At 39.0% G+C, this 15,168-nt stretch overlaps 1 protein-coding gene across 1 annotated transcript in view; it reads left to right on the top strand.

The window, feature by feature from the left end:
* The window catches only part of RNF144A (ring finger protein 144A), a 62,922-nt gene that overhangs the window by 24,182 nt on the left and 23,572 nt on the right, over positions 1–15,168 (top strand). The window contains exon 3 of the mRNA XM_030945111.1: positions 10,702–10,847. Within this exon, the coding sequence (XP_030800971.1) occupies positions 10,713–10,847 (135 nt within the window). The 5' untranslated portion in view covers positions 10,702–10,712. The remainder of the gene's footprint in view (positions 1–10,701; positions 10,848–15,168) is intronic.

Genomic DNA, 15,168 nt, shown 5'->3' with positions numbered 1-15,168 from the left:
CTTTGGTTTTGGTATCTCTGCTTGTGTGGTTGCAGAGGCATTAGGCACGGTCTCTGCCATGTGCTGCTGCTTTCTGCAGTAAATGAGGGCTCTATATGTGTATTGTACTGCAAATGTTGTTTTAAGATAGGGAGGGAGGAGCTGGAAGCATTACTGTGCAACAGTAATATTACTGTGAAGAATTAGGGCTGGGGCTGATGTTGAGGCTAATTTATTATACCCCTGAGAGTACTGTTACATGCTGATTCTCTGCAGAGGGAGAAGTGCAGGAAAACATGTACTCAGGCAGCTAATGCACTGCTCATCCCCCCATCCTCTGCTCAGCCCATGTGGTTGGTAGGTACCATCTGAGGTGTCTGTGTGACTAAGCTGCATGAGCTGTTCAGATCTGCAGTAAGTTTGGGACAGAAGAGGTTATCAGTTGTTCCTTATAACTCTTATGTTCTAATCATCAGATTCTTTTTTTTTTTCTGCATGCAAACTTAGTGGTTCACACTGACATAAGAACTTTCCCTTGAATGTTTTTGTTGAGGCTCTTGCAAGGCCTGTGCTAAATGACTTGACCAGACCATCATTTAGAAGAGAGAGAAACTAAGCATCTGTCCCTAATCCAAGCACTGTTGTATATTAAACATCTGTCTTTAAGTTTCCTGGCCAATGTGAGTGACATATCTGTGCACAGGCATGTGCTGGCTGTCATACAAAGACGTGGAGACACATAGTTGGAATTCTGGATATGCAAGATAAAACTTGGAAACAAACACCACTTTTTTTCATCAAGGTGGCATGGCTGAGATAGTAACATAGACTAACATATAATTAAATTTTGTAGCACTGTGCTTGCCCCTTTGCCAGAGAGGAAAGGAGCAGCCAGTTGCCTAGTAGGACAGTGAGAGTGAAGAACTGGATTGGGCTACAGATGATATGATGGGAAGAGGGCAGGCTCCTTCGAGCAGGAGGAAATTGGAACAACAGGGGTTAAAAAGACAACTTCTAGGGGGATGCTGGGGAATAATCGATTGGATTTGAATTGTGCAGAAAGAGAGATTTGAATCCAGAGGCATCAAGTGTATCAGGCTAGAGATTTGTTGTAACGTGTCCTAGCTGATAGTTGTAATTTTTGTCATGTAAAGTATCAGAATATATGAATAATGATAAAAATATTTTGTTCTCTTATCTATTTTTAAATTTAGGACTAAGTAAGAAAAACAATGAGTAGCAGCTAGTGTTGATCAGACTAAATCCTGTCTGCAGGAAGTACTGAGCAGGCTATATCAATTTTTTCAGTGTTCGTGGTAGTGGGAGGGGTATATGTACTGATATATAATTCAGACCACTGCATAGCTCAAGTCATTTGGTTATTATTAGGGGACAGAATTCTTACAGAAACATGTGTGGTGGTTTTTTTGGTTTTTTTTTTTCCTGTTTGTGTGGGTTTTTTCCCCTTGACCGAGGTGCCTGGTATTAGAAACACTGTCTTCCTCTGAAGGTCTTCAGAATCACTTTCCTTCCTCTCTCTGAATAAGTAGTGTAGGCAGTTATCTGAAAATCTGCTTCTTTAGGCACCAGCAGCAGCATAACTATCTTGGGCAGTCTAAATCCCATCCTAAGTTTTTCCTTATGCTTAGTCCTGTGTGTCACACCAGCATGGGGAATGAGTGTGTATACCGTGTCATCTAATTCACAGGGTGAAACAGTATGACCCAAGCTGGTGGTTTGGAAGAGAAGCTGTCTGACTTCTCACTAGAGTTGCTGGTTTTAGGAATAGTTTTGGAAAAAGTAAAAATAACTTTCCATGTGATTGTAATGAGTGCACAAAACACATCTATAAAAATTTACTCTATGAGGACTTTTCCTGTGTTTTGGCAGTACATTCTTTCTACTCTTATTGATTAAATGTGCTCTCTTGGTTCTTCTCCCTCTTGTGGAAGATAACTCTTCAGAGCAAGGGAAACCTTTAATCTCTGAGGGGTAGATGTGGGACATGAGACCAGGAACTTGTCCATACTGAGAGCTGTGGAAGATGCTGTCTCTTACCAATACCTACCTACCTGAAATTTTGTGGTTGTTACTGAGTCAAAGGAACAAAGAGCTACAGGGAAGTTAACCATACTTCACCCCACTCTGATGCTTTCAGCCAGCAGCATATCTGCTTTGCATTTCAGGTCTAGCATAGGAAGGGACAGTGCTTGAATATGTGCTGCCTTACAGCTAGTGCAGGAGCTGTTGTTCAAACCTGAGCTCCACTGTTAGTATGCAAGTGACACCTTGAGAGCGTTTGTGGTGGGTCTTTCAATCCCATGTACTCATCTGAGGCTTGTGAAGCACAATGGAGATACAGCATGCCTTAAGCAGGCATTTTGTCATAGTTGCAAGTAGAAGAACAGTTTTGATTTCCTTTTGAGAGGTGGTCCAAGTGTCTCAGTCAGAACTAGGGCTCCATTCCCCTTGCTCATATTTTCAGTTTCACAATAACTTTGCATAGCTTTAAATGTGGTTTCTAGCTTGAAGTCTCTAAGGCTTTTCTCTTTCCCCCCAGGAAGAAAGCTCTTACAGAGCTCAAACTTGGTGTTATTTGGACTTCATGTAAACATGGGTTTACTTTTCTGGGAGAGTCAGCTGTGGAGAAGGAAAAAGCTTGTGGTATGTCAGAGCTTCAAACTGCTCCTTACTGATTTATTGCTTGTGTGGAGACAGCCCAGAGTGCATTAATTCATCAATTCTTGTAAGCAGAGGGGAGGGAAAGAATTGGAGGAAAGAAGAAAGGGGGTGGAGGGGAAAAGAGTTGGGGAAGAGGAAATAAAAACATGGGGAAATATAAGAGATGGGAGGAAAGACATAGCAAAGCAATTGATTTTGAGTGGGTGGTCTAGGGATTTCTGGAAAATAATAAAATGCTTCCCTAGAAAGCAGTGGAATTGTCTGTGCCCTTCTTATTACTGCGGCCTTTACAAGCTAGGACACTATTTGGTCTCAAGTCACTTCTGACTGCCAGATTACACTGTGGGGTTGTTGCAGCTGTGCTTAGGTTACAACTGACTTTAAGATCAGTCTGCTTTAGGTTGGCTTCATCTTGGCTCACTTTAAGACCTATTCTGTGTGCAGCTAATGTTCCCCTCTCTAAAATACTCAGAGCTTAAACATTTTGTCTGTTAGTGATTTAACCTGTGACCTCCCTCACCTTTGTATATATTTTGTATATTATATTTTATACACCTGTAGCTATACAGTAATTCACATATGGTGCCTTGGTATTTGCCTCAGTATTCAAAGGCAGTGGTTCACTGCAGTGAGGTTTTGGAAGTCTCTAATAAGTATCTAATAGGTTGATGACTCTTAAAGCAAGAAAATGAGATGGGCAGGCTTGTTCTCTCCAGACTAAAACATATTGCACTCGTGCCAATTTTAGATCCAGTTGCAAAACCAGTTCTACAGTGTCCAGACCTTTCTCCCATATTATACAGGATGGAGTTTTCCCATCCAGCAGAGATGAGGAGGCTTTAAAATGTGTATCATCTTGACTTCACTGTTTCAAATTATCTTAAGCCTTGTGCCTCTGGCTGCTGAGAGGGCTCTGAGGTGTGCAGAGGATCTAGGACTCCAGTACTGGGAAATGGCATAATGCAAGGGCTTCCCAGCTTTTGCCTGAGGTCATCTGCTGCTCCAATGCTTTTATAATCTCTTAGATAACAAACATTGATTAGACACATGAATTCTGAGCAATGTTCTTTAGTAGTTACACACCTGTCCTTTTGTTTGTGTCATCTTTTGGGAATATTGAATGTTTGGGTCATATTGCAGAGGGATTCCATTTCAATTGTTATTTTACTCTGTACAGAACTACACTACTGAGATGAGCTGGGAAGTTGATCTATTTCAGCTATTTTCTCAAGATTTCTCCTGTCTTTCCTATGTTTTCAACTGTTTTACTTATTATACCACTTTCCTTTCTATTATATTTATTTTTTCTTACCTTTGACTCTTCCAGTTCTTTCCCTTCTGCCTGTTTGCTTTTCCCATTTACAGTTTCTTTCAGATAAAATTAAGTGATTTTCTTTTTTTCTTTGAAATGTTTTCACCCTTGCCTACAGGATCTGAATAAGAGCCTCACCCAGTTTATTTCAGGTTGCTGCTGTTTGGCAGTGCTACAAGAAGCCACAGTGGCACCAGTGCTGGTGACAAACATAGGAAAATGCAAGGTCAGGAAAGTCTTTGGCTCTGTCACATTCACTGATTGTATTTTTTGGAATATGTGCAAGGATCTAGCTCTCTGGGGCACTTCTGCATGGACAGCTTATGGCATGTCTATTTGTAGTATTCTTTTGAAGGAGGAGTTTTAACAATCTCTTGTTTTCTGTATTTGTCGCAATAATATCTTTTCCTCTCTACCCACCCATGTATTTGATAGGCAATATTCTCATATCCATAGATCTAGAAACTGTCCATTGCTTTTCTAATCTTAACATCTTTTATGGTCTGTGCAGTAATCAAACTCCATTGTCTAAGGTTTTGGCAGGGGTGGTTGCTGTATATAATATTCTAATTTCCCTAGAAAACAAATAAGAAAAAATTTACCCAGATATTTAGCAAAGAAAATGGTGTAAGTTTTTTTTCTTCTTTTAACATGCCCTAAAAGTGATTTGTCCCTGAAGCAATCCACTAGATTTATTCTGTTTTGCACTCAATGTTACTGTTCAGATACCATTTGTCAGTGCAAAGACACATACTTTCTTTTTTTCTTGGCATTGGAATGTTTCCATTTAATCTTTATTTATACACTATATCTGTACACATATATACATATATGTGTGTGTGTGTATATGATACATATATAAATATTTAAAATACAGGATTTTATCAGTCAGGGAGGTAAAGCAAAGAAACATAGTGGCTACTCATGAGTGGACTAAAGTCCTTCGAATAATTGTTTCAACTGAAAGTAAGATTTTGTTTTGCATGTGCTTTATTGTCTGGTAGACTGCAGTTGTTGATAGTGTTCTAAAGCTTTTATACATGGTCTTTTATATCTTCTGGGCTTGGGCCTTGGAATAGCTTGAAGATAAGAATCTGGAGAGGTTGAAATTTGTGGTTAGTCTGTGTAGGGACTTAAAGGCTAGGTCTGAAGAGCTCACAATAGACAAAGCTGATATGACTTTCTGCACTACTCTAAGTTGAAGTTTCATACATGTAGAAAAGTTATGCCTATAAATAGCAGCCTCTTATACTGCTGGAATAAAGAATGTGGCTTTAGTGGGATTGTCTGGAATTCAAAGGATGATACCTATCTGCCGGACTTGTGCAGTTGATTGTGGATCAGATTTATGAATGAGTTTGGAGACTTAGGTAGGCATTTGACAGGTTGACAGGATTTAAGAATGTAAGGAAGGCAGGCATCAAAACTCTGAAGTTAGTAATCCCTAAACATCCATGTAAATCAGTCTTGTGTCAGTGTGACTGACACCTGTCAGAGAGGGTTATTCTGCTTTACCAGGCAGTTCTGTGAAGATGAAGACTTGGAGACACAGCTACTGCAGTGATAGATGCCAGTAACTAACTGTGACTGATAAGTGAGAGATATGGAGTCTGCCTGCCAGTTTGTTATTGTAAAATCTACCTGGTGGTGGATGTAACAATTATTTTGCTATATAAAGTGACTTTAAAATGACCTTATCTGTGATATAGTTGCATAATAACAACTGGTGCCACCAACACAAAACATTTGCAAAGTGGTCAATTATGTCATGTAGGCTTCTTTCATGTGATCCTTCTGAAGATCTTTGGAAAAGCCTTGGAGCAGTGAAAAATGGCATCAAGTTCTAGCTCTGACAGAGGGGTAGCAAATAATGCAAGCCGCAGGACTGTTGCTGAATGCCCTCAGCCACCTGGATCACGAGGGGTAGTCCCTGCTGCCCTGAGGGTACAGCCCATAGCTGTGGGATCATGTGTGATGAGCCACAGCTGTGGCTGCAGAGGAAGGCTCAAAGTCAAAAATATTGACTTAAAAGAAGTGGTAGGCATTGTCAGTTCCAGAGTGCACTGTAGTAATCTTTCTACAGATGACTGCACTTCAGACATCTGTGGGCTTCTTCCACGTAAGTAAAAATATGTAGTTTTTTGTACGGATTTATATTGTTATAAATATTAGTGGTATAAATGTATAATATAGAAACATACTTCATACATTAAAAAATCCATACAATTGTACAAACAGATGACTTTATATAGGAGGAAATGCAGTCTGTATTATATACTATTTTAATCTATAAATATTTATCCACAATACTAAAACTGTACTATAGCAGATATCTGATTTCATCTAGTAGCCCGTATTACTTTAATTGGAGTTATTTTGATAAAGAAGGACAAGAAGATTGAGACCAAATTTTAAATACCATTTAAGTCCCTTCCTTTGATTTCTGTTTTCATGCTTTTCATCATGTCAATAAATTCAGATTAAGTTAACTCCTTAAGGAAGGTGACTTAAGTGTACCTGATTAACTATCTGTCTGGTAGGAGTGGGAACTGAGGCCGTTAATTTAGAAATTAAACTCATCCCTGACCTAAAGCTGAAATTGAGATTCTGCTGAAATCTCTATTTTGAGTCTTGCTTGGTGGAAAAGACCCACCAGCAAGTGTGCTACATATGACTACTATTTATCCCTATTTTCTAGTCACTCTTCTCACATAGGCAGTCATGCATCCTAAGTGTTGATGATGCAATTGCAGTTTAAATATACAATGCTGTGAAATACTTGACTAGTGTACAATAAAAAATCATATTGTTGTATGGTTTCTTGAATGAATTTTATGAAGAAAGTTGCATTATTTTCTGCTTCCTTAGAAGTTTTCACAGTATTTCTGCTTCACTGTTTTCTGCAACTCTTTGAGGCCTGAAAAGAATTGTTCTATTCAGATGTTATCAGCCACTTGTTCTCACTAGAAAATGTAGTCTGTGTAGGCGGACCAAAAGCCGAGGGATTACTGTTCAGAAATAGTTCATATTCACTTAATTCATTAATTCTTCAGAAATAATGAAAGTTTTCTTTTCTTTCCATGCACATCTCCAGGAGTGCCTAAGAGTCACATTCGTATATATTTTGTTATTACAGTAAGAAGACTTCAGTCCCTTCTCCCTCTTTATGCAGAGGTTCCCTTTCAGTGTAGACATGCACATGATTGAAGAATTAAACAGTCATTAGTCAGGTTGTTAATTATTTATGAAAGACTGCTCTGAACAAACTCTTTCTAAAGCTATTTCCTTCTGACTTCCCATTTGCTTTGGGATGCTTTCCCAGAAAATCACATGCTATCTAACCGTATATCTTACAAATTCAGTGTTACCGTTTTGCTGACCACAGTCAGCAAAAATACATAAATGGGATTGAACTTGACTGCAGTAGAATTGGGAGTTTGAACTGATGACCAACTTCTCTTCTGATTTTCCGTGCCTCTAAGTCTGATTTGGTGTATCTGCTGTCAATATTTGTTTGGACTGAGTTTGGCAAGCAACACAATCTCCAGTGAACTACATATTTAGTGTGCTGGGGTTTGTTGAGCTGTACCTTCACTAGCATTATTTCTTGGGACCTCCTAGTAAATAGCCAAACCATGGGGCAGATTTTTCTACTGGCTGTGTAAATAGTGCTGTCATTCAACACAATGACACACCAAGATGTTTTTCAATATCTTGTTCCTCTAGAAATCCTTTTAGTTACCTTATCTTTCTTGCAATTACTTAGCATTCTTCCTGAGATATTGCACATCACTAGAAGGCATGAGAATGCAATCTGAAGCCATAAGAGGCCACAGTTGTGGAACAATAGGAGTTTTAATCTGGTTTTGAAAGAAGGTGTTTTTCTACTTTTCTCTTACAAGTTTGTGGCTTGGTTTTATGCTTTATTTTTATAAGCTTTTTTAAATGTTGTGATGTAAACAGAGAAGCTTATTATTATTATCCAGTGTGCTGGATGATCATGAAACAAGACGAGTCCATGCATTGAAAAGCTTCATTCTCTGTTCCTTTACAGGGGTACCCAGGAGAGATGATCCAGTGGGGTGTGGAGGTTTTTTGTACAAGCCTTTTTAGGCTAGGTGGCAAATTTCTTGGTCCTTGCTTTAATGGCATCAGTGACATTGTGTCCTCTCCTTGCCCCATAGTGAATGTAAAATTTCTTTATTAAAAGAAGGTGTTTGGCAAGGAGGGGAGAGCAGGAATGGCTCTGCTACCATTTGAGGCTGAATTCAGATTTTGCTCAGTTATTACCATGGCTGAATTCAGCATGGAATACATGCCAGCTGTATGGGACGGCTGATTTCTGCTGGTCTATTGAAAGCCAACTTGAAAGGCATTTTAATTTGATTGATTCTTGCTTTGCAAAAGAAAAAAGAGGAGAAATATTTGCCAGTGAGGCGTTATTGCAGTATAGTTGTTCTGCAGAAGTGGAATTACCACAGTGATCCCAGTAAGCCTCTATTGAATATCCTAGAAAATGAGGCTAAGCCTTGAGGCTGAAAGCTTGATATTTTCCCTTTGTTGTCACTTATTGACCCACACTGAATATATATATTTCTTTTTCCTGAATTGAACTATGCCATACATTCAGTGAGCTTTAGTCGGAATTGTGTCAGATTCTACATCTTAACTATAAAATTTGCTGAGATTTTGGTCTGCCTGATGTATGCAAGTGCATCCTTAAGGTAATCTGTCCTCTGTTGGTCATTTCCTGATTTCATCTACTTGGAACCATACCCATCAGATATGCAATAGACTAGGCAGGACAAGCAAATAACTAATAGCAGACAGTTCAGATGTATTTGGTCACTACTTCTCAAATACCTCATGAATCTGTGTATGTCAGATAAACCAAAGTTTGGAAGAAGGAATTTGGTTTTGCTAGTAATTTGTGAGTGAAATGAAAAAGTAGTGGTGAAGTATAGAAGCAGTCTAGTAGCCTTAGAAATCATGGGGTTTCATTCACATCACCATGTAGGACTTTCATGTTGAGGTCTCAGAAAAGGCTGCACAGCACAAGTAGTATTTTGTGAGGTGGAGCCATTATTCTTGTGCTGGTCTTTGGGGCTGTTCCATGTTTTTGCTTTGAAACAGTGTTGAGTTGGTTTGTGGGCTTTCAGAGGAAGTGCTCTAGAGCAGCTCTGGAAATGGGGTTACTTAACCTTTATTCTCTCACCCCTTCTCTCTGTTGACTGCACTAGGAAAAAATCTTTTGATTGTACTTATGTACATCATAAAAAGCATCTTCTACTGAATTGGACTGAATGGGAGGGCTGACAAAATCTTCACTTTCTTTCAAAAATGTTGGGGACCTTGGTGGAGTCATGCCTACAATTAATTGAATATCAAAGACTTGGACTTCAAATAAATGTTTGTGAAGTCTGCACATGATTTCTTGGGGGACAAAAAGCACACTTTTCTTGAACATTTGCCTAAATCTAGTCTAGTAAACATTAGTTTGTTGCAGTTCTGGAGGTTTGCAAAGTTCACAGATATGACTTAAAAATTAGCATTTCCTGCAAGGAGTAGTGGAGGCAGAGGGGAAAAAAGGAGGAAAAAAAAGAAAACAAACCCTGAAAAAACTGTAACCATGATCTGAGTAACATAACTGCTGGTGTAATGATGGTAAGGAACCACCTAATTTTGGGAAGGAGAAAGGCATGATAATGTGAACCTTTCAACAGCTTGGGATGTGAATTTTCTATGCTCAGGAGGTCAATGTCACAGTGATAAAACATTACTAGTAAATATGTTGTTAAAATTTGATGTACTCCATAAGTTACCCTAGATGTTTTGGGGGAGTGTGTGGGTTTTTGTTTTGTTTTTCTTCATGTAAAATTCATAAATTAGCTTTTCTCTTTGGGAATACATTTCTTATGTGTGAGATTTTCTTTCTGCTTAGTCAGTTGACAACACACCATCTGGGCCCTGAAGCCTAGGATAAAGATGCTCTGCATGATCCTATCCTATCACTGTCTTGAGGGTGATATATAGGTTATATTAGCCTCTTCTTATAGCTCACTTTGTGCTCTTATTTGCCCCAGATGGTTGTTGTTACAGCAAAGTTGTGCTCTCAGCATATTGAAAGGGTTGGAGGAAATTGCAGGCTAAAACTTGCAGTGTACTCAAAATATTTATTGTTCTTGCTAAAATTAACAGCAAACTGATTGATCTGTCATGCTCCTGGGAACAAAAATATCTGGCTCTGTGAGTTGAAATATCATCATGCTGGAAAAGGGCATAATAAATGCCTGGTTTATGAAAGACCTTTTGAGTCTTGCCTGAGTAGATGAGGTTAAGGAACATCATGAGAAAATTTTAACGTTTGTGAGAGAAAACTTGTAGCTAGTAATGAAAATCACAGGAATTGGAAATGGGATTTTTGTGTTTGTAATGTGTGACAAAAGCCTGTGACCTAAGGGTATTCCTGTTTGCTTTCATGTGTTTAGTGTATTGTGTGGGGGTTGTTTTTCCTTCTGCTTTCTGTATGCCAATTCTATCAGGCAGGGGATGTACAAGGGAATGCAAGTGCTGGCACTGTCAAGTTGACTGTTGCCGGTTAGTGTGGTTGTTGGAAAAAACAAACTCAACAGGCAATATCTGACATTGTGATTTTTGATGGCAGAGATGTACTGACTATCAATATAAGGAAATAATGGAGTATCTTTACTTTTTGTGCTGTTCTTCAGACTGCTCTGCAATGACTACAGCAAGATACAGGCCTACCTGGGACTTGGTACTTGACCCATTAGTGTCCTGTAAGCTCTGCCTTGGTGAATACCCCGTGGAGCAGATGACAACAATAGCACAATGCCAATGCATCTTCTGTACCCTGGTGAGTTTGTGTTCTTTATTAGGCATAAAAAACAAGACATATGTTTAACTGCAGAAATAGGGTGTTTCTGCTGGGAGGGACTCACTCTGAAGTGATCTTGTGGTGGAAATAAATACTGTTGCTGTGTACTTGACACAAAAGCTATGAAGTAAACCTTTGTTTACCTGCAATTTAAAAAATCCCAATTATTCAGCACTTCAGTATACTGTATCGTTATCTGCTTACCAAGGTTATTCACACTTTCCCTTTTATCTATCAGTGGCTTGGATCTGGGGTGGTTTTGGTGCTCCTTATGTACCTTATAAAAGGCGTCTTCTTATTAGTTGGACTGAATGGAAGGGCTGACAAAATCTTCACTTTCAGAAATGTCAGAGACCTTGGTGGAGTCATGCCCACAATTAATTGAATATCAGAGACTACTGGTGGTAGTTTTGTGATTGATTGGGTTTTTGTTGGGTGCTGAGGTGTTTGTTTTAATTTTTTTTTTAACTTTAGAAGAGAATAGAGTCTTTCAGTTGAAAGGGATTGCTCCAACCATGATCTGTGGTCCAACTGCCTGGCCGCTTTCATGGCTCATCAAAAGCTAAAGCATGGTGTTAAAAGGCATTGTCCAAATACCTCATAAACGCTGCTCTAGGAAGCCTGTTCCAATGTTTGGTCACCCTCTTTGTGAAGAAGTGCCTCCTTTTGTCCAGTCTGAACCTTGCCTGGTGCAGCTTTGAACATTCCCATGTGTCTTGTCAATGGATACTAGGGAGAAGAGCTCAGCACCTCCCTTTCTACTTTCCTTCCTCAAGAAGCTTTAGAGAGCAATGAGGTCACCCCTCAGTCTCATTCTCTCCAAACTAGATGAACCTCAGGTTCTCAGCTGCTCCTCACAGGACACTCCTTCCAGCCCTTTCACCAGCTTTGTTGTCCTCTGGAGATGCATCCAAGGACCAGTGAAAAGACACGTTCTTTCTTCTTTTTTTTTCTTGGCATTGGAATGTTTCAGTGTAATCTTTATACATGTAAAAAGATTACACCACATCCTTAAGTGGTGGGGGCCAGAACTCCACCCAGTGCTGAAGGTGAGGCTGAACTCTGAACACAGTGGGACAATCACCTCTTTTGAGCAGCTGGCGATGCTGGGTTTGGTGATCCCAGGTTGGGCTTTGCCTGCCTAGCTGCCGACTCACATGGAGCCTGCTGTTACCCAGCACCCCAGATGCCTTTCTGCAGGGCTGCTCTCCAGCCACTCCTCTCCTGATTCATACTTGTGCCTGGCATTATTCCATACCAGGTGCAGAAACTGGCAATTCAACTTGTTAAATTTCATGCCATTAATAATTTCCCTGCTCCTGTTTATCTAGATCCCTCTGCAAGGCATCTTGCCCCTCAACAGAATCAGCAGCAGTTTCCAGTTTTGTATCATCATCAAATGTGCTAATGGTACATTTGGTTCTTGGGTCCCAACAATTGATAAACACATTGAACACAACTGACACTAGAGCTGAGCTCTGAGGAACAGTGCTGGTGCCAAGCAAATGTAGTTCCATTCACTATGACCTTTGGAGCCCAGTTTTACACTCAGCTCATCTCACAGCTGGACAGCTTGTGCAGAAGGGTGCTGAGAGGGACAGTATTTACTACTTTGAAAAGCTTTACTAAAATCCAGAGAAATGACATCCACTGCCTAATCCTTAATTCCAGGCAGATGACCTTGTCATAGAAGGTTATCAAATTTGTTAAGCAGTCTTTCTCCTTTTGATCCTATGCTGATGGTGCCTGATGATTGCATTGTTCTTTAAATGCCTTTCAATAGTACCAGCATAGCCATGCACACACTTGTAACTAAAGAAGTATTTAATGTATTACAGATTCTAATTTCACTGTATCATAATTACAGTCACAAAACAGGCTTCCATTAGCATATTGTACAAATGCCTACCCAGAATAACAAGAATCTTGTCAGTTAAATACGAAACACTGGGGAACATGTGTAGTATTTGACAAAGAACATCATCATCGCAGTTAATGAATATTGCTAGTTTAGGAACAGAGGAAGCTACTAGTCAGTTTCCACCCCTAATACTGAATTTAAATTAAAATTTTAGTTCATTAAATATTGCAATGGGTGCAGTTACACCAAAAACCTTGTAATGATGGTTCAGCAGAGGAAAAATTTGAGTATTATCAGTAAGAATATAACTTGTGGGATACATGATGCTCAGACTTTAATTTGCCATGAGTTTATATGGTATTATAGACTCAGATATGGGATTGGGTGACTTTTTTTTTTTAATTTAAAAAGTCCTTCCCAGGAAAGTTTTTCTGGTGTGTGTTTTGAATATTTAAGATCAAGGATTTTCCTTTATTTTATTTTCTTCATAGAAATACTAAAATTTTTTAGTAATACATTTCATTTTTCCTGGTGGTACTGAAGATATAGGAGGCAGCCAATGGAACAGGTAGATCTACTGTGGAAGAAATGTTGCTCAAGCATACAAAAGCATATAAAATAATAGGCTTCATGAAGACTCTTCTCTGCAAGTGCTTACAGCTGAGTGTTGTGTTTCTCCCTGGTGCTTGAACACAGATAATATTTAAATGTCAGTTTTCAGTAACATTTCCTTGGCAGCAGAAGGATTGGGCTACCAAATAAATTTTTTTCATCTTCACCTTGCTCCTTTCAATGTTTACTGTCATCCTCAATCTTCTGTTTTTTGGTTAGAATGTGATTGCTGACTCTTACAGCTGTTTTGAAAGATATAACCAGTTACAGACATCAGAAATGTAACCTTTACCGATAACCTGTTCTTAGCAGCTGATATAGTAATCTGACTGATGACATGGAGTTTGCATTTTGAACTCTGTTCAGGTGGAATCATAAGCCAGTTTTTACTAGTATTTGATTGTCTTGAATAGTTTGTTCAGCTTTGTCCTGTTTAAAGAAATTCTTGTAGTTTGTCTGCCTCTTGTTTGCCACTAATACGCTTTATATAGTGACACTTGAGTGCCCTGAAAAAATTTTTTATCCTAAAACTTTCCCATGAATTAATAGATAGTATTACCCTTGCTTTCCTTGATGATGGTGAAGGAAGTATTAAGAATCAATCCCAATAAAAGCAAGAGGCAATAGCTATAAATCTGTTACAGCCCAGGCCTTCACCTGAAACCCAAGGCCTTCATCTCTACCTTCAGGCCAGCCTGCAGGATGATAAATTGCTGAAGAAAATACTCCCATGAGTCTAGCAATATTGTTTGGCCTATTGACAGTCGTTAAGGAAGAGTGTGACAGATGTATGCAGAATCCTCCACTGGTGTTCCTTCACCAGTGATTCCCAGAAACACCAGGGACACGGTGTATGAACTGTGCTTTGTAAATGGCCAAACAATCAAAAAGAGTAGCCTTTTAACTCAAGACTTTGCATGGAGTCTGTGTACAGTAGATCCGGTTCATCTCTGCTTTGTTCTTGTTTGACCAATATGTAGTTTTCTTCAGGCTTCTTTTTCATACATTAATAGTGGTCTTTCCAGGAATATGGGCAAAAAAAAAGAATGTTCATACAAGTGTGAGGACTACTTTTACTGCAGCTTTTACCGCTAGCTCTAGCCCTTCTGTCTAAATCACAGCAAGCTGAAACAACATGAGTATGTATTACAAAGAGATCTTTCAGTGCTGCTATATTGGCAGCATTTGGATCAATGTACAGGTCTCTCAATCCTATATTTCTGTCTGCAAGTCTTGACTCTTTATAATCATAGAAGTGCTGTAGTAAAGATACCATGAAGGATTGTCTCTTCCTGACACTTGTACAGTAGCACAGCATTTCCATTCAGAAAGATAGAATGGGGACACTGTTTCCATTTGCTTTCTGGCAGAGCTGTGCATGGATTAAATAGAGCAGACTGACACTCCTCTGCTGATAAGGCATAGGCATTACAATTTCCCATAGTATTATTTTGCCAGTTAGTACAATACTCCATTATTGTTTTTATCATTGTGATCACTAATGCCTAGACAATGTTGTGAGCTCTCAAGTTTTGTAGTTTTGTATATCTCATCCATTAGGAATGTTATGAGAAGGTATTTTCTCTGGTACATCAAGCAAATCCATTGTTGGATTGCTTGAGGTTCCAGAGAAACATAAGTCTAAAAAACAGAGAAAAACAAGCTAACCTGCTGTTAGCTTTTTCTTTGTTTTTCTGAATATTATCAAGGGGCAAACAAGTAGAGTCGTGTTAACAATAGGACCAATCTTAAGTGTGCTTTTTGTAAGTTTGGATCAAAACACCTAAATATCTTTTTATTAAAATTTTTCCCCACTTAAATTGCACA

This window comes from Camarhynchus parvulus, chromosome 3, assembly GCF_901933205.1.
Source record: "Camarhynchus parvulus chromosome 3, STF_HiC, whole genome shotgun sequence".
Lineage (NCBI taxonomy): Eukaryota > Metazoa > Chordata > Aves > Passeriformes > Thraupidae > Camarhynchus > Camarhynchus parvulus.
The sequence above is the reverse complement of the archived record's forward strand: the minus strand, read 5'-3'. Positions and strand labels throughout refer to the sequence as shown.